At 42.5% G+C, this 24383-nt stretch overlaps 1 protein-coding gene across 2 annotated transcripts; it reads left to right on the forward strand.

Annotated features, from left to right (window-relative positions):
* The first annotated feature begins 2731 nt into the window (after positions 1–2731).
* Positions 2732–21456, forward strand: LOC130281738 (glutathione S-transferase omega-1-like). Of its 2 annotated transcripts, XM_056529317.1 has the most exons (8): positions 2732–2871; positions 12609–12746; positions 14302–14361; positions 15684–15792; positions 16692–16914; positions 18834–18935; positions 19957–20063; positions 21204–21456. In XM_056529317.1, the coding sequence occupies exons 3-8, from the start codon at positions 14331–14333 to the stop codon at positions 21358–21360; spliced, it is 729 nt and encodes a 242-aa protein (XP_056385292.1). In that variant the 5' UTR covers positions 2732–2871; positions 12609–12746; positions 14302–14330; the 3' UTR covers positions 21361–21456. The 2 variants fall into 2 exon arrangements, with proteins under 2 accessions (XP_056385292.1, XP_056385291.1); XM_056529316.1 differs by lacking the exons at positions 2732–2871; positions 12609–12746 and adding an exon at positions 14129–14160.
* The last annotated feature ends 2927 nt before the right edge of the window (positions 21457–24383 follow it).

Consider the following 24383-nt stretch of genomic DNA (forward strand, 5'->3'; position numbering starts at 1 on the left):
TCATCACCCCCATACACCCCACGCATTCCATCCTCAGTCTCCTCATCAGCCCATGCATTCCATCCTCAGTCTCATCACTCCCATACACCCCATGCACTCCATCCTCAGACTCCTCATCACCCCAGATACCTTAAGCACCTCATCATTATTTCACAGCTCTACCCCCCAACCCGGTCCTTCTCATCAACATTAAACCCCCTAATCACTACACCCCTGACCCCCCTTCTGGTCCTCCTTATCAACACTACACTCTACCAGACCCCCAATCCTCCTTATCATTACACCACCAACCTCTTCAACACCCCTCCTGTCCTCTTCATCATCATTACAACCCCCCCCCCACCGCCCTGCACCCGATCGTCGCTCTAATCACCTCATCTGCTCAGCGATGCGGCCGTGTGAGGCGGGAGGGTTTGCTGCTCCTGTCGCTTCTGCCGGGGTCAGAGGCCATGACACGTGACGTCAGGGGCTTGGAACAGACGTTCGTGCCTGCATGGGGCACGTAGGTTCCCATCAGCCCCTGGCCTGTCCGTCTCGCCCGGCCGGTTTAAAAGTATATTACTGCTGTCAGTGGCAGGTCCGGGACCTGTTGCTGCAGCAAATAGTATGAAGTACTGGCAGGGGGCCCTGTAGGGGCCCAGACTGTGAGGCCCAGGCTGTGACCTGGGCCACTAGGTGGGCCCCCTTACACGCTGGGCCCCTGTGCAGCCGAACCGGCTGAACAGGTGATATGTCCGCCCCTGGATGACAGTGTAGTAAATCCGCATGCACTTCTAAAATATTTCTACTAAGACCAGAGAGTGCTCGAGGATCATCCCCTTGCTTCACATGGAAGTGTTCATAGAAGCGCTTCTTTAATTTCCTTGAGGTACAACCTATGTACCGCAGATTACATTGGACACATAAAGCTGAATATACCACATGTGTGGTTTCACAATTTATAAATGAATTAATATTGTATACTTTGCCATTGACCGATGAATAAAATTGTTTAGTGTGTGTCATATACTTGCATAGGTTGCACCTCATACAGGAACATTTGAAATTACCTTTGGTACTCAACCAACATGCATTATTGCTCTCTCTGAAATCGCTATTAGACGGTCTCCCCCGCAAAGATTTACCTTTCTTGGCCACAATTCTAATTCCATTGCTCAAGATCTTGCAGTTATCTTCATTATCATATAACACAGGTAGATGTTTCTTAATAATATCCCTAATTTGGTTAAAATTGGTACTGTAAGGAGTAGAAAATGTTACAGGATGATTAACCCTTTCATGGCTGTGTGTTTTCGGTCTGCTAGTTTCTGATTCAAGGTACACACTCCGGTTCTTATTATCGACTAAACTCTTTGCCCTATTCAAGATTTCCTTTTTATACCCCCTTTTGCGCAACCTGGAAATGATGTCGTGGCACGATTCCTCATATACAGAGTTATCCGAAGAGGCTCTTTTTGCTCTAACAAATTCCCCTATGGGGAGGTTGCGTATTGCATGCTTTGGGTGGCAGCTTGTGGCAGACAGAACGCTGTTGCCAGACGTTGGTTTCCTGTATAGCTTAGAATGTATACATCCTTTAATGCCATCTCCTGATAGTGTGAGATTTATTAAATTGATGCAACTACCCCCCCCCCCCCATTCCAGGGTAAATTTTAAATTGATTGCATTACTGTTAAAGGGGTACTCTGCCCCTGGCATCTTATCCCCTATCCAAAGGATAGGGGATAAGATAAGATGTTAGATCGCCGCGGTCCCGCTGCTGGGGACCCCGGGTATCGCCGCTGTGGCACCCCGCCATCATTACTGCACAGAGCGAGTTCGCTCTGTGCGTAATGACGGGCGATACAGGGGCCGGAGCAGCGTGACATCATGGCTCCACCCCTTGTGACATCACGGCCCGTCCCCCTAATGCAAGTCTATGGCAGGGGGCATGACGACCGCCATGCCCCCTCCCATAGACTTGTATTGACGGGGCGGGCCGTGACGTCACGAGGGGCGGAACCGTGACGTAACGATGCTCCAGCCCCTGTATTGCCCGTCATTACGTGCAGAGCGAACTCGCTCTGTGCAGTAATTATAGCGGGGTGCTGCAGCAGCGATCCCTGGGGTCCCCAGCAGCGGGACCACGGCGATCTAACATCTTATAAGATGTCTAGGGGTGGAGTACCCCTTTAATGTATACAAGAAAGTCTTCAGCCCTCTGTCTGCCACCAGACCACACTAGGAGGAGGTCATCCATATATATGCCATACCATCCTATATAGGATGTGAATGGATTCATGGCAGAATACAGATGACCCTCCTCCCAGTAAGCCATGAATAGATTGGCTAATGTTGGTGATCAAAACGTGTCCAGAGGAAAAGTGGCCCAGTTGCCCATAGCAACCAATTAGATTGCATCTTTCATTTTGCAGAGGCCTTGTCAAAAATTAAAGAAGTAATCTGATTGGTTGCTATGGGCAACTGGGCAACTTTTCCTCTGGGCAGGTTTTGATGAATCTCCCCCTATATTTTTTGATATGGTACTCAACCGCAAGCAAGGCCTGCTGATGTAGTATACATGAATATAACGATACCACATTGCACGATATCCATGCATCATTCTTACACCATGTCATGGTTTTCATCGCTGTCAATAAAGATTTAGTGTCCTTGATTTACCCTAACGGGCGTACCGCAAGGGGTTGTCAATCCAGGCACCCAGTCTCTCCAGCACTGCATCTATTCCAGCAACAATAGGTCGCAATGGAAGCGGAAATATGTTCTTAGGAATTTTCGGCAGTGCGTGGAAGATCGGGCACACTGGATGGGGAGGGGACAAGAATTCCTTTTGTTATTTCGTGATAATACCCAAACTGAAACCCTCTGCAAGTAAGACATCTAGTTTTTCTTTTATACTTTTTACTGGATCACTAGCTATTCGTCTATAAGTTGACTCATCCTCCAACATTTCCAAAACCAATTTTCTATATAGGAGCCTATCGAGGATTACCACAGCCCCTCCCTTGTCAGCTTCCTGTATAATAATCCCTTTGTTACGTTCCAATTCCTTAGGGCAAGTTTTTCTTTTTTGGTTAGATTTTCAGGGATAGCCATAGTGCTTTCCTGTTCTAGAGCTTTCAAGTCCTTAGAAATAGTTCGGGAGCTTATAGGATAAACATTTATTTTTTGTGCTTTTAATTTCATGTTCCCGGGTTGTGGTTTGCCCTGAGCATTGCAAATCAATCAAATCCAGCATTGTTTTTTGTTCAGAAAACATAGTATGGAGGGATAAATAGCTAGATTCTTGGGTGTTTAGACAGCTACAGCTCGCTTCTGGGGTTGCACTTTGTTGTAAGGACACAGTAAGATCATCAGATTGCAAAAAATGTTTCTTGACTGTAATAGCCCGGACAAAACGGCATCTTGTAAAGTACCATAAAGATCAAAGCTCTGTGTAGGTACAAAATGTAGTCCTTTTGAGAGGATACTAATGTGATGTGGCGAAAAAATGGTTTATTACGGATAAGTTATTTTCATTCACGTCTGTTTGGTGCTCGTTATTGGTCCTATCATCTTTCTTGTTTTTATTTATCTCCGTTTGTTCTGTCTCGTGTACCTTCTTTTTGTATCTCCTATGTTTGCGCCCTGCTCTATGTCCTGGACGCCATCTCTTGGATTTCTGTTTGAAGCTCCGGCCGTCCTTTTCTTGTTCTTTTTGAAAACCTGCTGTTGTGTTGGGGGATGGCCATTCACGTTTTTTGAAAAAAATTTTTTTGAGATGTATTGTGATCCTGAGGATCATTATCCGCCTCCAATCCATCCGTACCATCGGTACAGTAGTCAGTTTAGTCGATAATAAGAACCGGAGTGTGTACCTTGAATCAGAAACTAGCAGACCGAAAACACACAGCCATGAAAGGGTTAATCATCCTGTAACATTTTCTACTCCTTACAGTACCCGTTTTAACCAAATTAGGGATATTATTAAGAAACATCTACCTGTGTTATATGATAATGAAGATAACTGCAAGATCTTGAGCAATGGAATTAGAATTGTGGCCAAGAAAGGTAAATCTTTGCGGGGAGACCGTCTAATAGCGATTTCAGAGAGAGCAATAATGAATGTTGGTTGAGTACCAAAGGTAATTTCAAATGTTCCCGTATGAGGTGCAACCTATGCAAGTATATGACACACACTAAACAATTTTATTCATCGGTCAAAGGCAAAATATACAATATTACCGTATTTTTCGCCCTATAGGACGCACCGCCATATCAGACGCACCCAATTTTAAAGGTGCAAAATCTAGAAAAAAAGATTCTGAACCCAACAGTGATCTTCAACCTGCGGACCACCAGATGTTGCAAAACTACAACTCCCAGCATGCCCGGACAGCCGTTGGCTGTCCGGGCATGCTGGGAGTTGTAGTTTTGAAACATCTGGAGGTCCACAGGTTGAAGACCACTGGTATAGGAGGTAATACTCACGTGTCCCCGCCGCTCCGGACCCGTCACCGCTAGTCACCGCTGCCCTGGATGTCGCCCTCCAGCGCTGTCGCCGCGTCCCCGTGGTGTCCCCGACGGTCCGGATGTCTTCTTCCCTGGGATCCACGCTCTCCGTCGCTGTCATCACGTCGCTACGCACGCCGCTCCTATTGGATGATGGGACGGCGTGTGCGACAACGTGATGACGTCGAAGGAGAGCTCCGGCCATGCAGGGGATCCCGGCAGGGAGCAGACACCGAGGAGGCAGGTAAGGTCCCTCCCAGTGTCCTGTAAGTTGTTCGGGACATCGCGATTTCACCGCGGCGGTCCTGAACAGCCCGACTGAACAGCCGGGTTAGTGTTATTTTCGCTTCAGACGTAGCGGTCAGTTTTGATCGCCGCGTCTGAAGGGTTAATACAGGGCATCACCACGATCGGTGATGTCCTGTATTAGCCGCGGGTCCCGGCCATTGATGGCCGCAGGGACCGCTGCGATAGGTGTGTGTATTCACCGTATAAGAGGCACCAACTTTCCCCCCCCCCAGTTTGGGGGAAGAAAAATTGCGTCTTATACGGCGAAAAATACAGCAATTCATTTATAAATTGTGAAACCACACATGTGGTATATTCAGCTATATGTGTCCAATGTAATCTGCAGTACATAGGTTGCACGCTTCTATGAACACTTCCATGTGAAGCAAGGTGATGATCCTCGAGCACTCTCTGGTCTTAGTAGACATATTTTAGAAGTGCATGCGGGAGATTCACAATCTATTCGGGTTACAGGAAAAGAACTTGTACCCCGCCCTCAAAGAGGGGGGAGATTGGTCTCGTGCGGTATTTAAAAGCGAGGCTTTTTGGATACTGAGGTTGGATTCACGTCATCCACAGGGATTAAATTTGCATAATGATCTTTCATATTTTTATTAATATCATAATTATTTTTTGATATGGTATATAGTCTTTAGATTTTTCCTTGTCATCATTTTTTCTTAATTTATAGTATGCATTATTAATCCTTATATATTATATCTTGAATATAATTTTTCATTGGAATATGTTTTTTTTGCTTGTTATATTATCTTTCTTATTATTTTCATTCCAAATCGTTTATGGGTATGTCAAATTTTTGAATTTTTTTTAAATTTTTGCTGTGAATTCTTCTGCCGGTCTGAATTGCACCTTATGGTCAAACCTTACAATTGCTTTTGGTGTAAGAAGGGGTTAATTTTCCCTGGCCGGTGGAAATCCTCCCAGGAAGTGATGACAGACGCCAGCTTCCAGGAGGTAATTAGTCGGTTCTCAAAACCATGTGTTATGAACATAAAGTATATATTAGGTTGGACAAGATCCTTTTCCCATGCCATGACTAAGGACGTATTAGTCCGAAACGCGTCGGCGTAGGGGTTTTATCTACACGGGGTGTTTTATTTTTATTTTTAATATGAACTAATCAAATTTTGGACTTTTAATATTTTTTCTACCAATTTTTGGGAGCTTGAAATCTCTATTATATTTCTCCTTATGCACCTGGGTAATGGCTCGGCTTCATCCTGGCTTCCAATGCAACATCCACGAGTGCCCAGAGACTAAGCAACTATAAACGGTGAGCTGGCTACATTTTTCTTTGACTATATTCACATTACATGTTCTGTACTCTTTACCTGTGCCACAGTTAGCTGCTTCTTTGGACACCAGGTGAGGGCAGCTCCAAGTTAAAAAAAAATTAGGACACTGTGTTCTGTACAGGACCCTGAAGAAGCTCCTGTCCTCTACATAGACAGTGATTTACAGCTTCCAGCAGCTCTTTCTTACTTTTTTATGTAAGGACTTGCTTTATCTGTATTAGTTATCTACTTATTTATTTTTCTTCCTTATTTATTTTTGGAAGACATTTTGGTGACTTCATGACCCCAGTAGGTAGGTAGGGAATACTTCAGGTAGATAGGTATTGCAGCCCCCCAGTAGTTAGATAGGTAATGACCCCCCCCCCTCCCTGTAGTTAGGTATTGCAACAATCCCCTAAGTAGTTACAAAGGTCATCTGCCCCAAAAATAATAAAAATGTAACTCCCCTCCCCTTGGCTCCTGTGCTGAGTTCTCTTCCTCCATGAGGTCCAGGCTCCGGCGCAGGACTTCTTCAGCAAGTCGCACACATAAGATGACATCATCACCAGCATCTTGCAGTGGAAGCACTACGTCACTCTGAAGTATAGGAGCAGAGATTACTGCTGTTCCCTGCCCATTAACAGTACTGTGATTGGCGATCTGTACATCATACGCATCACCACTCATTTTACTTTCCCGGGGATGGGGGGCACATCTCATCTCAATCTCCTGCCTGCAGCTGGGGGTTCAGATTTTTCCGACCCTCCACTGCCTGTGCCCTTAGACAGCTGCCTTGTGTTTGTGCAGGGCTTGAGCATGCTCATGCTCTTTCTGCACCTTAAAGGGGTATTCCACTGGAAATTATTTTCTGTTTGAATTTCTTTCTTGTCTTGTCCACAGTGCTCTCTGCTGACACCTGATGCCCGTATCAGGAATTTTCCAAAGCAGGAGAAAATCCCCATAGCAAACCTATGCTGCTCTGGACAGTTCCTGACATGGACAGAGGTGTCAGCACAGAGCACTGTAGACAAGACAAAAAAGAAATTCAAAAAGAAAAAAAATTCCTCTTTAGCATACAGCTGCTAATAAGTACTGGAAGAATTAAGATTTTTTAATAGAAGTAATTTACAAATCTGTTTAACTTTCTGGCACCAGTTGATTTAAAAAAAAAATATATTATTTCCACCGGAGTACCCCTTTAAGGTGCAGAAAGAGCATGTGCATGCTCAGGCCCCGCACAAACACAAGGCAGCTGCCTTAGGGCACAGGCAGTGGAGGGGTGGAAAAATCCGAGATTCAGGCAGGAGATTCAGATGAGATGTGCCCCCCCTCCCCAGAAAGTAAAATGATAAGATTTTTTTTTAAATAGAAGCAATTTACAAATCTGTTAAACTTTCTGGAACCAGTTCATAAAAAAAAAAAGTTTTCCACCAGAGTACCCCTTTAACCCCTTAAGGACACATGACGTACTGGAACGTCATGTGTCCACTCCCGATCTATAACGCGGGGCCACGGCGTGGCCCCGCGTCATAGCGGGTCGGGCCCGGCCTCTAACAACGGCCGGGACCCGTGGCTAATAGCGCGCGGCATTGATCGCTGTGCCGCGCGCTATTAACCCTTTAGACGCGGCGTTCAAAGTTGAACGCCGCGTCTAAAGTGAAACCGAAAGCATGCCGGCTAGCTCAGTGGGCTGTTCGGGATAGCCGCGGTGAAATCGCGGCATCCCGAACAGCTGACAGGACAGCGGGAGGGCCCCTACCTGCCTCCTCGCTGTCCGATCGCCGAATGACTGCTCAGTGCCTGAGATCCAGGCATGAGCAGTCATGCGGCAGAATCATCGATCACTGGTTTCTTATGAGAAACCAGTGATCAATGTAAAAGATCAGTGTGTGCAGTGTTATAGGTCCCTATGGGACCTATAACACTGCAAAAAAAAAAGTGCAAAAAAAAAGTGAATAAACATCATTTAACCCCTTCCCTATTAAAAGTTTGAATCACCCCCCTTTTCCCATAAAAGAAAAAACACAGTGTAAATAAAAATAAACATAAATGGTATCGCCGCGTGCGGAAATGTCCGAATTATAAAAATATATCGTTAATTAAACCGCACGGTCAATGGCGTGCGCGCAAAAAAATTCCAAAGTCCAAAATAGTGCATTTTTGGTCACTTTTTATATCATGAAAAAATGAATAAAAAGCGATCAATAAGTCCTATCAATGCAAAAATGGTACCGTTAAAAACTTCAGATCACGGCGCAAAAAATGAGCCCTCATACCGCCCCATACACGGAAAAATAAAAAAGTTATAGGGGTCAGAAGATGACAATTTTAAACGTATTAATTTTCCTGCATGTAGTTATGATTTTTTCCAGAAGTCCGACAAAATCAAACCTATATAAGTAGGGTATCATTTTAATCGTATGGACCTACAGAATACATATCAGGTGTCATTTTTACCGAAAAATGTACTACGTAGAAACGGAAGCCCCCAAAAGTTACAAAACAGCGTTTTTTTTTAAATTTTGTCGCACAATGATTTTTTTTCCCGCTTCACCATAGATTTTTGGGCAAAATGACTGACGTCATTACAAAGTAGAATTGGTGGCGCAAAAAATAAGCCATCATATGGATTTTTAGGTGTAAATTTGAAAGAGTTATGATTTTTTAAAGGCAAGGAGCAAAAAACGAAAATGCAAAAACGGAAAAACCTCCGGTCCTTAAGGGGTTAAAGGGCTATTGTATGCACATCTAATATGTCCTCCACCTGCCTGACCTTACTTTTATAGGGCTCACTGACCTGTGCCTGAGTAATATTGTGATTTTCGATAGTGGAGGTGTGTGTTCTTTTTTCACACAAAAAATAAAATACAATCCTTCAATACAATACATGTAACCTTACAATGATTCCTATAAAAATGACAACTTGTTCCTATTAAAAATACAATTTATCCTAGATAAAATTAGGTTTGTCACTAACGGGTTCTGAATAGCCCCTTACACACCTGAGTTAGGCTGCATTCACACTACGTTTGTTGCCTATGGCTGCGGGATCAAGCTGGGAAACTTCAAAATCGGGAGCTCCTGTATCCCAGCCAGACCGGCGCCAAAACCCATCCTTTAAAGGGGTACTCCACTGGCCAGCGTTCGGAACATTTAGTTCCAAACGCTGTGCTTGCGCCGCGGGGGTCGGCCCCACCCCCTCGTGGCGCAAACAAAGTGTTCGGAACTAAATGTTCCGAACGCTGGCCAGTGGAGTACCCCTTTAATGAGCCGACCGGAGTCAGACAGTGACTCTCCGGTCAGCTCAATTTTGCCCTGTATCCAGTTTTGTGACCGGACGTAAAACCATAGTATTTTAAGTTTGGTCACAAACCCGGTTGTGAGGCAAAAATGAGTCGACCGGAGTCACTGTCTGACTCCGGCCGGCTCATTAAAGTGAATGAGATGCTGCGTGGACCTGGCAGTCATAGGCAGCAAACTTAGTGTGAATGCAGCCTTATGTGCCCAATAGATTTACTTGAGACATCATTCCACTTAGAAACAATTGAAGCCAGTGTGACCTTTACTTACATATCGATTTTAGCTCAATCTATTTGTGCACATTACACAATAACCTTATTATACATTTTATCAAAAGAGGTGCTGTGTCATTTCCAATATCCAATATATTTTCCAAAATCAGCCCTCATACAGCCCATAGATAAAAAAAATCTTATTTTGTTTAAAAGAAAGTTTGAGTTGGTTTTTCAATAGTACAATAATAATAAAAAATCAAAAAACTGTCAAATTTGGTATAGCTGTAATCGATTGACTAACAGAATATAGAGAACATGTCATTTTTACTGTAAAGATGTAAAAAAAAATAAACAAAAAAAAACAAAAATATGCAAAATTGAGTTTAGCTTTTTTTTTTTTTTTTTACAAAAGTTTTATTGTTTTTTAACCTCTTAAGGATGTACGCCCGTTCCCGGTATGTAAAACAGGTCATATGGGGTCGGTCCCAGTGGCTAATGATAGCTGCGACCCTGGGCTAACAGTGTGTGGTGCCGATCGATTTGCCGCATGCTAATAACCCTTTAGACGTGGCGATCAAAGTTGATTGCTGCGTCTAAAATGAAAGTGAAAGCTTCCCGGCAGCTCAGACGGGCTGATCGGGACTATCGCGATAAAATCGCGTTGTCCCGATCAGCTAGCACGCGAGCGGAGGTTTCCTTGCCGTGCTCCATCACGTCCGATCAGCGACTGATTGTTCCAAGCCTGAGATACAGGCTTGAGCAATCGACCGCCTATAACACTTATCCATGCAAAACTATGGCTTTGCAGGGATCAGTGTAAAAGATCAGTGTGTGCAGTCTTATAGCTCACATAGGGGGCTATAACACTGCAAAAATAAAAGTGAAAAAAAAGTTAATAAAGGTCATTTAACCCCTTCCCTAATATAAGTTTGAATCCCACCCCTTTTCCCATAAAAAATAAATATAAACATATGTGGTATCGCCATGTGCGGAAATGTCCGAATTATTAAAATATATTGTTAATTAAACTGCACGGTCAATGGTGTACACGCAAAAAAAATTCCAAAGTCCAAAATAGCGTATTTTTGGTCACTTTTCAAATCATGAAAAAATGGATCAAAAGGTCCGATCAATCCAAAAATTGTACAGATAAAAACTTGAGTCCTCATACTGGCCCGTACATGGAAAAATAAAACAGTTATAGGGGTCAGAAGATGAGAATTTTTAAAGTATAAATTTTCCTGCAAGTAGTTATGATTTTTTTCAGCAGTGCGACAAAAGAGGGAATGGGAGTTAAATGAATAGTGAAAATTCACTAGGGCATATGTCCACGCATAATTACAGGTAAGATTAACATACGCTAGGACTTCCACCAAACTAGGGACTTCCACTTCCCAGTTATTAGTCATTTAGTAGACATGGGAAGCTGAGCTCCTACAGTGCTAGAATGCCATGGATAGACATCTAGATCCAGTAATAGTAAGGCGGTGGAAGGGGAGAGGTCAGGCTGTAATCCTGTAAGGCATTTGATTACCAGATCTATTCCTCGCCAGAAGGGGCGAATGACAGGACATTCCCACAAGGTATGCAGGAGCGGACTAATATACCCACATTGTCTCCAACGTTAAGGATTCATGCGGCATAGACGCGAAGGGGTGAAGTACCACCGAAAGATGGTTTCACTATAGCTTCATGGTGGTTTGTTCTATGAAGGTACCAGAATACCAACCAATGTGTATGGAAAAAGGTTCTTCCTAAGTCTCTTTCCCAACGTGACATATAATCAAATACAGTTGTAGACGTCTTGTCATTAAGGAAATCATAGAAAAATAGACTGAAAGTCAGTGTGAAGAAAACTTCTAATCTGTAAGCTGTTATAGAAGAGCGAGGTATCGATATAGGTAGGGTTCTAAACAGGTAGAGGAGTTTCGGAAGGAGAAGCATCTTAAAGGCTGCCAGTCTGCCAAACCAGGAGAGGATATAGGGGGAGATTTATCATTGCTTTTAGAGCATTTTTTTTGTCTATGTTTTGGAGCAGTTCAGGCGCAAGCAGCAAATTTTTTTGATGTAGACAGTTTCACTCTTTTTGCCTACCCGTAGAACTTTTTCTTTTTGACCATGCAGTGGTCACGTATTTATCATTTGCGACTTTTGTCAAAAGTCGCTATATTGTGTGCAAAGGTACCTATCAGTAGGCGTGGGAATAATTTCTACCTTCCTCAATTCAACCTTTAACCTCTTGTGGACGACAGCGTCCCACTCCCCTTCTATGACACCTGCTCAGGAGCCACCTCTAATGCCAGACATCACCGATCAAGGTGATGCCCAGCTTTAACCCCTTAGACACCGCAATCAAATTTGATTGTAGCGTCTAAAATGCAAGTAAAAATGTCCCAGCAGCTCTGTGAGAGTAAGTAAAAACACCTAACCTGACACATTCAGGACCCGGGAAAGTGTCTACTTCCCTCCCTCAAGCGTCTAGAAAAAGTGTATGTGGTAGAGCTTTTCCCACCACAGCAGAGCTGCGCAAAATTCATAATTCTGCTGCACCTTCATAATAGATAAGATGAACGCTAGTTAAACCCACCACCAAAATAAACGTGGGAAAATAGCTCTACGGTAGACATTCTTTGATAAATCTGGGCCATAGCGTGCATACGATTGCATGGACTCATGCAAGTCAGAAGAGTAGGAGGTGGAGCTATTGGACGGATTTGAGATTTAGTGACGTTAAGTTTATAGTAAGATACATTGCTAAGGGAATGTATTGTTAGGAACAATAAATAATACTAATTATAATTTAAAAAAAAATTCTAAATATGTATTTTTTTTCTTTAACCATTCCTCCATATCTTGTCTTTGTTAGTAAGAATAGTTTTTAAATGGATACTCTGTTTTTTGTAATCACAATATTGTGTTTTTTTCTCCACTCACCTGGTTTTTGAGTTTGTTTATATGTTACCTTGGAAACACATCCGCTGGGGTCCTTTTTAAACACACCTTTTTACCTGCTACCTAGTTGGGGCCTAAAGAAGCGCAACTAGCGCGAGACGGTTACGGAGCCTGAGAATACCTCCTCCTTTTGTCGTCCCCCTGCACCTACATGTCTGTTCCTGGATGTCTTCAATAAAGTCTTCTTGGTAAAGACACTAACGTGGTGAGTGCGCTTGTCTCTGCTTTTTTGTTCCTGTATATGTCTGGAACAATGCTGTCAGTGAAGATTGCGCATTCATCAGAGGATTACATTGTCGGCAAATAATGCAAGTTTGTATTCCGATTCACCTATTACAATGCCCGTAATCTTGGAATTGAGGCGTATAGCTTGTGCTAATGGCTCTATCGTCAATAGGAAAATCAATGGTGACAGGGGCCAACCCTGCCGCGTGGCATTCGACAGAGTGAACCGGTTGGAGCCGCTGGACAGTGCTCCGCTGGTAAACACACTTGCCACTGAATTCAAGTATAAAGCACAAATTTCCAAAAATATCGAGCCCGAGATCCCAAACCCCTCTAAGGCTGGGTTCACACCACGTTTTGTTAACTATGGTTCACGTATACGGCTGGGAGGAGGGGGGCGGGGCTTAATCGCGGCACCCGCACTCAAAACGTGGTCTACCGCGTTTTTGCCTGCGGTCGGGAAACCGCATACAGCCGAAAACGAAGCCGACCGAAGGCTGCGGTTCACTCTGGTCGGCTCCGGGCGCCGTGATTAACCGTAGTTAACAAAACGTGGTGTGAACCCAGCCTAAGACAGAAAATGCGTATTGCCAGTTTTCACAATGTTGCAGCAGAGATATTGGCCCTTATTTACTAAGAGTGTTGTGTAGGTTTCTTTGTGGGTTTTAATTCCCTACAATTTATTTTCCACAGTATTTACTAAGGTTTCCCTACATTTTCCACTTTCCCTACACTTTGCTTTTTTTACACCTGTCTGGTTTTCCTCAGCTCAAATACACCACATTTTATGTGGAAACCTTAGTAAATATGTTGTTCTTTTGTGAAAATGTCGGGAATACGCCCCCTTTTGGAGACCACGCCCCCTTTCCCGGTGGTCACACCCCTTTATACATTTTTTTCTTAGCAAAATGGAAAGTTAGTCAGGGATTTTTCAATTCTGGCGCAAATTCTGGCGCAGACAGAATTTCTGCCGCAACGCGACAGAACTGGCACAATGCGACAGAATCTGGCGCACAACCCGACAAAACATGTCGGGTTTGCAATAGTAAATGAGGGCCATTGAGTTTTGCTTTTTTACAATCCAACCCGAACAAATATTTTTTTTTTTTTAGTTTTACGGTACATTATATGGTAAAATTAATTATGTCATTACTAAGCACAATTCGTCCCACATAAATAAAAGCGTTATGACTCTTAATCCACATTAACACAGCAGACTAAGGCCCTCGAAGGGGAGGAGGAAAAACCGATAAGGCATACATAAAAATTGATTGTGTCTTCAAGTCCAAAACAGGCCCTTAAAGGGTTAACCATTAGTTGGGAGGGGAGGAGGCTGGTTTAGACACATAGATATAGACTGCAGGAAGAGTGTCTCACATACAGGCTTCCTTCTGGTATGTCAGGCTGTATATACACAGAGCTGAGCAGACCACTGCTGTATATATATATATATATATATATATATACATATACATATATATATATACACACATACTTCCTTCCTTCCTTCCTCACTCTCTCTGCTTCTTATACAGGTATCTCCAGTGACTGACAATCTGCAGCAATGACCGGATCACAGAGGAGTTTAGGGAAGGGTAAGTGTATGTAATGAACCTTATGGGAATTGGGGCTTTTGCTGTAATGGATGGATCGGTGACTAGACGCGCACATCTGCATGTTACGTAATATTGTCTATGGCTTATGTTATGTAAGAGTTACAAACCTGGGCCCAGACTGCGTGATCTTTATGACTATTTGTATCTGTTACATATAAGTGGATGTTGCTATAAAGCGGAATGTGCCAGAATGTTTGTAGTGTTGTCTATGTGTCTACACAGCTGGTTTTGTGGTTTGGCGCAGCTCATGTGATATAGCAGAGTGTTATCTGGGGAGAACTTAACTTATAAGGCTGGATAATCCCTTTACAGGACACTCTGGTGTGGAGCTCCCCCTTATACCGACTCTACAGCTTGGACACATTGATACATTTTTGGTTATAGCAGTGTTTCCCAACCAGAGTGCCTCCAGCTGTTGCAAAACTACAACTTCCAGCATGCCCGGACAGCCTTCGGCTGTCCGGGCATGCTGGAAGTTGTAGTTTTGCAACAGCTGGAGGCACTCTGGTTGGGAAACATTGGGTGAATGAGTGGTGTGGACTGCATCTGCATGGCCACTGCTCTATTCATGGTCTATGGAACATTTCCAAGTGCCGAACTCAGAAATGTTGTTCAGCCCCACAGACAGTGAATGGAGTGGTGGGTGTACAGGTGCTGCCCGTGCCTTTCATTCCAGCGACAAATGTGTCCCTGTTCCCAAGATCAGCAGCGGTCAGACCATGTGGATGAATCTCAATATAAAAAGACAAAAAATTGGGGTTATAAAAAGCTTTTTTTTTTTTTTTTTTTTTTTTTTTTTTTTTTTTTTTTTTTTTTTTGCATAAAGTGTGTAAATAGTCTTTATAGGGGGAGATTTATTAAAACCTGTCCATAGATTGCTACTTTCAGTTTTCGAATTCTTTATCAAAAATGAAAGAAGTGATCTGGTTGCTATGGGCAACTCAGCAACTTCTCCTCTGGACAGGTTTTAATAACTCTCCCCCTTTCTGCTGAGAGACTGGAGGGGGGAAATGTTTCGCAACATGTAAATTAAGTCACGGGGGGGGGGGGGGGGGGGGCGGGGGGGCGGGGGGGCCCTGCGGGCTGCTCAGTGAAGGTGCAGAGGGGTTTATTATATAGCAGCTAATAAGTACTGGAAGGATAAACTTAAAAAAAAAAATATATAAATATATATATATGTTATATTGTTCCTTAGAGAAAATTTGTGGTTCAGGCCTTTGATGGCCCCTTTCTTCATTTAGGTAAGAATAGTTTTCCTTTTTACACTACTGGTTATCCATATATTGTATGTTCTTTTATAGGCAGCACTGCCCCAGGACCGGTACCAGAAGGTCTGATCCGTCTTTACAGCATGAGGTTCTGTCCCTTTGCCCAAAGAGCAAGACTTGTCTTGACTGCCAAAGGAATCAAGTAGGCACATAATGTTATATAGTTTCTTGACAAATCTTATTTCTGTAATGTTTTTGCAATTTTAAGTTGGACTTAGCACCCATGTACGGGAGATGTTACCCTGTACCCTTGCTGTCCTGTCAGGCCCCTTCAGTGTCCCCTGGGCCCCTTGCACCTGTTTCCCCCCTGTACATATGTTCTGCATTGTATTGTATTATAAAATTTGTATCTTTTAAGAGTTATGTCATGTGATTGTTAACCAGGAGGTACCAGGGACCAGGTGATTCCAAGAGTGACCTATGGGCTCCCTGCTAGTCTTCCCCCCCCCCCCATATAAGCCCTGGGTGGAGCTAGCCTCTCTCAGAGCTTATAGCTCTTGCTTCCTGCTGAGGTCCAGTGCAGTCTTGTCTAGTGTGTGTGTCCAGAGTGCTGGAGGCCTCAAAGTCCAGTCCTGCAGACACAATCAATTCAAGTCAGCTAAAGTCACAGCTTTATGAGTCAAGTCCCTGTCATCTGTCAAGTCAGCGTGGTCTGCATTCAATTGTCCAGTCCTACTACAAGTCCCAGCAAGCCCTTAAGGTCTCTGCATCACTGGTCACCTCCTTAGGCCTTGGCTGAACTGTAGAGACTTTACCAACTGTCTACCCTCAGTAAAGCTACCGTTGTCCATAACTTGGCATCGGAGTCTTTATTGCCCCTGTGCCTAGCCCAGAATCCAGCGACATATCTTCGGGTGGTTTTAGGCTAAACCACACCCTGGTGTCATGAATACAAGGGGTTAATGCCATCTGCCCTTAATGTAATAACATCCCTCATCACACCCTCGCTACCACACACCTCTAAAGACCTTCTTTATATTGTTTGTCATTCAACCATAGTAGTGTAAAACCTCTGTATAACAGGTTCTATTTTCTGTTCAGACATGAAGTCATCAACATTAACCTTAAAAACAAGCCGGACTGGTTTTTTGAGAAAAGCCCTCATGGATTGGTGCCATCTCTTGAGACCCCAGATGGTAAAATCATCTATGAATCTCCAATAGTTTGTGATTACCTGGATGAAGCCTATCCCGGGAAAAAGCTGACCCCAGCAGATCCCTATGAGAAAGCACAAGAGAAGATGATTCTGGAACAATTCTCTGGGGTAGGACATCTGACTTTTGTTATATAATGTCAAACATTCAGTGTTACAGGGCACCTCTCATCTGAAGCCTGCAGCAGGGTCCCAGCAAAGACTGCTTGCAACTCCATGGTCTGCTGCGGAAGTATGTGGAATGGCCGGAAGTCTCATAGAATTGTATTGCAATGGGATTGTGTGGGACTGCCAACAGTTCCATATCCTGCACACTTTAGCAGTGGACTATGGAGATACTGACAGTTTTGCTAGGACCCTGCTGTGGACTTAAGATGAAAGGTACGTTAAGGTTAGAAAACCATGGCTCCTTTATTAGAAGACAGCACCACACCTGTCTACAGGTTATGTGCAGTATTGCAACTGAGCATCACTTGCTTCAATGGAGCATTAGGAGACCTGATCTCACTCTGAACAAACTGTTTTAAGGTTCTTTTGAATTAAGTTGCAAGCTAAGATATTCACAATATTAAAAAATCTGGCTTAACCCCTTAACGACGCAGGACGTATATTTACGTCCTGCGCCGGCTCCCGCGATATGAAGCGGGATCGCGCCGCGATCCCGCATCATATCGCGTCGGTCCCGGCGCTAATCAACGGCCGGGACCCGCGGGTAATACCACACATCGCCGATCACGGTGATGCCCTGTATTAACCCTTTAGAAGCGGCGGTCAAAGCTGACCGCCGCTGTGAAAGTGAAAGTGACCCGGCTGCTCAGTCGGGCTGTTCGGGACCGCCGCGGTGAAATCGCGGCGTCCCGAACAGCTGATCGGACACCGGGAGGGCTCTTACCTGCCTCCCCGGTGTCCGATCGACGAATGACTGCTCCGTGCCTGAGATCCAGGCAGGAGCAGTCAAGCGCCGATAATGCTGATCACAGGCGTGTTAATGCACGCCAGTGATCAGCATTAGAGATCAGTGTGTGCAGTGTTATAGGTCCCTATGGGACCTATAACACTGCAAAAAAAAAGTTAAAAAAAAGTGTTAATAAAGGTCATTTAACCCCTTCCCTAATAAAAGTTTGAATCACCCCCCTTTTCCCATAAAAAAAATAAAACAGTGTAAAAAAAATAAAAAATAAACATATGTGGTATCGCCGCGTGCGTAAATGTCCGAACTATAAAAATATATCATTAATTAAGCCGTACGGTCAATGGCGTACGCGCAAAAAAATTCCAAAGTCCAAAAAAGCTTATTTTGGTCACTTTTTATATCATTAAAAAATGAATAAAAAGTGATCAAAAAGTCCGATCAAAACAAAAATCATACCGATAAAAACTTCAGATCACGGCGCAAAAAATGAGTCCTCATACCGCCCTGTACGTGGAAAAATTAAAAAGTTATAGGGGTCGGAAGATGACATTTTTAAACGTATAAATTTTTCCTGCATGTAGTTATGATTTTTTCCAGAAGTGCGACAAAATCAAACCTATATAAGTAGGGTATCATTTTAACCGTATGGACCTACAGAATAATGAAAAGGTGTAATTTTTACCGAAATATGCACTGCGTAGAAACGGAAGCCCCCAAAAGTTACAAAATGGCGTTTTTTTTTCGATTTTGTTGCACAATGATTTTTTTTTCCCGTTTCGCCGTGCATTTTTGGGTAAAATGACTAATGTCACTGCAAAGTAGAATTGGCGACGCAAAAAATAAGCCATAATATGGATTTTTAGGTGGAAAATTGAAAGGGTTATGATTTTTAAAAGGTAAGGAGGAAAAAACGAAAGTGCAAAAAACGGAAAAACCCTGAGTCCTTAAGGGGTTAAGGAACCCATTCTCATAGTTGAAGGAAAAGTATTACGAAATATCACCTTACTCCAGCGCAAGTTTGCTATTGTGTATTTTTATAAATTTTTTTTGTTAGATAAATGTACAATTTTTATACTAAAAAAAGACTAGTAACACAGTTGTATATGTTTGACTTCAGATTACCACTGCCATGTATAAGATTTTGTTTGCCAAAAAGGATAATCAAGATGTAACCGAATTAAAGGCGCAATTTTTTGAGAAATTTAAAAAACTTGAAGAGGTAAGTAATGTGTCTGTCTGCCCTGTAAGATACAATGCAGAAAGATCCTGGTGAATTGAACCATCCTTTAGGCTAGGTTGTTGCCCCCTATGCCCAGAAATGCCATTTTTTATAAAGCTCTGGGCCTGTTGGTAGTGCTTCTTCTTGCTGGTACCAGAGTCAAAATTGAGGGCTTTCGCTAGTTTTTTTGGTGCTTAGAAGTGGACTCAGCCTAGGAGTTTGTTTTCACTACTAAGCCTGTAAAGTAGATTTAAAAAAAAAAAAAAAAAAAAAAAAATTACATTTCTTGGTTCATGTAGTTTATAATTTTTTTTTTGTAAAATACAATAAAACTTATATAAATTAGGTATTCTTGTAACTGTGTGAACCTACAGAATAAAGATATGGTGTCATTTTTACCTAAAAGTGCATTGCATAAAATTGGAAGCCCCCGAAAGTTACTAAATGTTTTTTTATTTTTTATTTTTTTTATCCAATTTTGCTAGATATAGATTATATACTGAATTGATGTCATTACAAAGTACAATTGGTGCCAAAAAAAGCCCTCATGAGTCTGTAGGTGCAAATTTGAAAGTGTTATGATTTTATGAAGGTGATGAGGAAAACGAAAGTGCAAAAGGAAAAACACGTGGTCCCTAAGGGGTTAAGATATTATGGCATGCTTTATTCTGGAGGTAGTATAGAGTGGTACACAAATGTGTTCCGACATGAAAATTTGTGAAAATCCTACAAAATTAATGAGTAGCATTTTTGGCAAAAAGAATTGCACAAAAAAAAATGTAATTAAGAAATAGTAGACCTGTTGCTGAGCATACAAAAAATCCCACACCCAATTGAACATGAATTCATATTAGTCACATGCTGCACCAAAAAAAAGTAATTAGTGTGAACAACTTTATTTTTAACTTTAGGGTGGACCACCATCTACTGGTCACAGTACAGTACCACCTTCCCTCAAACCCTACCCCCTTAATCTAGCTTCACACTTAATTTTGGAAATTTTTCCTACTTTTATCTACAGGCACTGGCCAAGAGGAACAGCCCTTACTTTGGTGGACAATCTGCATCTATGATTGATTACATGATCTGGCCTTGGTTTGAACGGTTTACTGTTTTTGATATTGAAGAGTAAGTAAGACAAAACATATAGGGTACTAACCGTATTGGTGAAATCAATGCCTGCTCGTAGCTTTTCACCACCATGATTGTTTGTCTTCATCATGGAAGCGGAACAGAAGGTAATGGTTTCTATCATGGAGTCCCCTATTTTTATCTGACAAAATGATCCGTTATATTTAATATATTTGAATCTGATACTGAGGCTCCTTAGACAATTGTGAACAAAGCCTTTTCTTACAGAGCTCTGTTTCCTACACTAAAAACAACTATATTCACTTTTCTGCACTAGGTTTTTAACCTTTTTCAGCCTTTAATTGTAAACAAGGATTTTGAAAAGGGGATGAATTGAGGACCTGTGTCCTACTTCCCCCTAAAAATAGCTTGGGGTTCCCTGATCACACACTTTTAAGATGGGCGTGAACTTAATTTTAATCGGAGTAAATATCAGGTAATGGGTGGGATTACATAGTCAGGGGGTGTGTGGGGCATGTATTCCTATTACACACCCCCTGCCTGTAATGTCATATTAAAGGGATTTTCCAAGACTTTGTGTCACTACACCCAGATGTACACAGAGCACACACCTCTGTAGGTTTAGTGGCCATTGAAGTAAATGGGAGTTGACCTGCAGTAACACAGTACGGCCACTACACGATAAATGGAGCCGCATGCTTTTGGTTTTGCCAGCTGATCGGAGGGGTTGCTGGCTGCCAGACAGCACCTCACCGATCAGATATTTATGTCCTATCCACTGATCACTGGAATACCACTTTAATGTTCTTAAACTGCTAATTTATACAGTTTATGTTCATGCTTAGTTGCCTAATATATTGGGGCAAATTTTCTTATCATATATAAAGAGAATGTAAATCTAAACCAGGAAAGTGGATGATGCATCTGTGTCTTATTCTCAATGACTAGACATACAGTATATTTAGACCCTGTAGTGTAGTCATATACCAGCTATTGGTAGGGTTACTTTATGCCAATGGCTTGAACACTATTTTGAACACTATCTTTGTGTATTTTAGACCACACCCCTCTTGCTAAGTGTGATCCAAAAAAATAATGTTTTAAAAGGCATGAGTGAGATAATATAATATATTCACAATTTTTTTTTTTTTTTTTTTTCCCCAACCACTTCTCTAGGTATCTGGAGAAGGTGCCAAATATCAGTGCCTGGCAGAAGCTGATGTTGCAGGACCCGTCTGTGAAAGAGACCTATACAGAGCCGGATGTCCTCCTCAGTTTTCTCAAACTCTATTCTCAGGACAGTGTAGATGCAGTTGATTATGGCCTTGAGTAATGTAACCGATATCTGTGATCTCTATCTTGTGCCTTTAAAATATTGTCTTATTTTGTCATTACCTCAAAGCACTTGTCTGATTAAATACATGTTTTCAATCACTGATGTTTCAGTTTATGTTCAATATACAACAGAAGGGTAAGCGGTCATTGTTATATTATTTCCCAGCAGGATTAGGACGATTTGATCTGAGCCTCCAAAGCTATACCCTGGAAGGAGAACTACGATTTACTTACTAAGAATGTAGCGAATCATTTTACATGGAAAAAGAGTAACTGCATATAATAATACTTGGAGATCCCAAACAAACAAAAATCCAAATCCAATTGCCTTGAATTTATTCTGTACAATAACTTCTTAAAGGGCTACTCCGTTGCTCAGGATTTGGAACAATCTGTTCTGAATGCTGGAGCAGGTGGCTGGGAGCTCGTGACGACATAGCCCTGCCCTTTCAATGCAAGTCTATGGGAGGGGGTGTGACAGCTGCCACGCCCCCCTCCCATAGACTTGTATTGAGTGGGTGGGGTGTGACATCATGAGGGGGCAGGGCTATGACGTCACAAGCTCCTGGCTCCAGCGTTTGGAACAGTTCCGAACGCTGAGCAGTGGAGTACTTCTTTAAAATAAAATTAAACCATTTACTACCAGAAACTCAGAACATTAATGGGTAGGAAGGTTCCTCTATCACATGCCAATCTGTTTATGGGGCAATATGAACATCAATATCGCACTTCCACAAACATATCTTGTAGTATTTCTAGACAAATACACATTTTATAGCTTATTTATTGTGGAATGGTGATACTAATGAAATGATTTGTAATCACCGTATCTGATAACTGGAGCATCTCCCTGCCTCCTAAACAATCATACCAAGAGATCCATGTTCTAGATCTCTTCCCAGATGATAACGAGAAAATCAAGGGGGTCATATTCTTCAAAAATGTAGATGCAAATAGTTTTCTCAGTTTCCAAAGTGGTCACAGACCTTTCCACTCTCTATACCCAGGCCCAAATTTTCTAGGAACGCTTCTGGAAAAAGGTTATACCAAACTATTTAAATCAAATTTTATTACCCTCCATTGTTTGGAGGGTAAATAATTAATCTCTCAGTTAAACACTGTCAAGCCCTGATATGTGATCCTCACATGAAACCCTTGGTCCCAGAAAAGCCATACAGCATTAACTTTAAAAACTATATTGGCTCCCAGCAAATAATAAAAAAAACAAAAAAAAAAAAACACTATCAGGTATAACTGCAAAAAGTGGGTTAAAACCTTTCAGGTTTTCACTCCATCTTATATTGGGTTGCAACATTATAAGGAATAGTCTAGTAAAATGTATCCCCTATCCAAAGGATAAGGTATAGGGGAGCCAACTGCTGGGACCCCCCACATCTCCTGCACGGGGCTATGGCTCTCCTTGTGCATGGAGCGGGGGTCAGCACACATACTCCATGCATCTCAAGCTGGTAGAGCTGAAGGGCTGTACATGTGAATCTCTGGCCCTTCCATAGAGATGCATGGAGGGGGAGTGTTGACCGCCACTCCATGCTGTTGCAGTGATTGGCTGAGGCTGTCATGTGATATCTACTGCTGAGGTAACATTGAAGGAAGAAAGGGGGCTCAGCGCAGGAACAGAGAAGGTGGTAAAAACTCTACAGGAAAGCAAAAATAATTGTGGGGCAAAAAAAAAATGCAATTTTGCAACTTGTGGGTTTCATTTTCACTAGTGCACTCTATAGTGTAAATGACCTATTGTTTTTTTTTTCTTCAGAAGGTCAGTGATACTATATAGTGTGTGTATGTGTGTGTGTGTGTGTGTATATATATATATATATATATATATATATATATATATATATATAAAATTATTTTTTATTTTTTAGAAAATTCAGCATCTCACAGTAGTGAATACACCTCTAACATGTTTTGTCATTATTTTATTCCATCTTTTCATGTGACAACACTGAAGAATTGATGAATATTCATTAATGTCTAAACCTTGGAAACAAAAGTGAGTTCTGTCCTTGATGGAAATTTCCTAATTGCCCCCAATTATCCATATTTCCTTCCCAATGTCATGTGATTTGTTACTGTTACAAGGCCTTAGGTGTGATTGGGGAACAGGTGTCTTACATTTGGTATTATCACTCACACTTTAATACTGGTCACTGGAAGTTCAAGATGGCAACTCATGGCAAAGAACTTGCTGAGAATCTGAAAACAGGAATTCTTGCTCTACATAAAGATGGCCTAGGCTAGAAGAAGATTGCCAAGACCCTGAAACTGAGCTGCAGCACAATCTGCAAGACTATACAGCAGTACCAATTAGAACAGAATTCTCCATGGTCAACCAAAGAAGCCGTGTGCACGTGATCAGCGTCATATCCAGAGGTTGTCTTTGGGAAATAGATATATTGTGCTGACAGCATTGCTACAGAGGGTGAATCCTGTCAGTGTGCCGACCATACGCCGCACATTGCATCAAGGCCTCTTCTAAAGATGATGCACAGAAAAAGCTGCAAACATTTGCTGAAGAAGACTAAGAACATGGATTACTGGAACCATATCCTGTGATCCGATGAGACCGAGATAAACTTCAGATGGTGCCGTGTGGAGTGGCAATCCGGTGAGGAGTACAAGGCAAGTGTGTCCTGCCTATAGACAAGCATGGTTTGTGGACGTGTCATGTCCTGGGGCTGCATGAGTGCTTCTGCATTGGAGAGCTACAGTTCATTTAGGGACCTGGGGTTGCAATTGAGACCAGGCCCCTATGCCAGAGGGGCCTACAGGCACCCCTCACCACACTTGAGGGCACAGCGGAGAGTAAGGGAAGGAGACAAGTAATGTTCCTCTGCTTTGTGCACATTTAGATGTATTCTTTGGTTAAAAAGTACAGGCCCCTTGCATAACAGCAGGGCCCTTCTTTTTACCACACTACAATTGCTGGGGCCCTTTCCCTCCTCCAGCACTTGGTGTCTCAGCCTGGGGCTCTCCTCTCAGGCTGATGCAGTCTGAGGA

The sequence above is a fragment of the Hyla sarda genome, chromosome 7 (genome assembly GCF_029499605.1).
Source record: "Hyla sarda isolate aHylSar1 chromosome 7, aHylSar1.hap1, whole genome shotgun sequence".
In the NCBI taxonomy this organism is placed as follows: Eukaryota; Metazoa; Chordata; class Amphibia; order Anura; family Hylidae; genus Hyla; species Hyla sarda.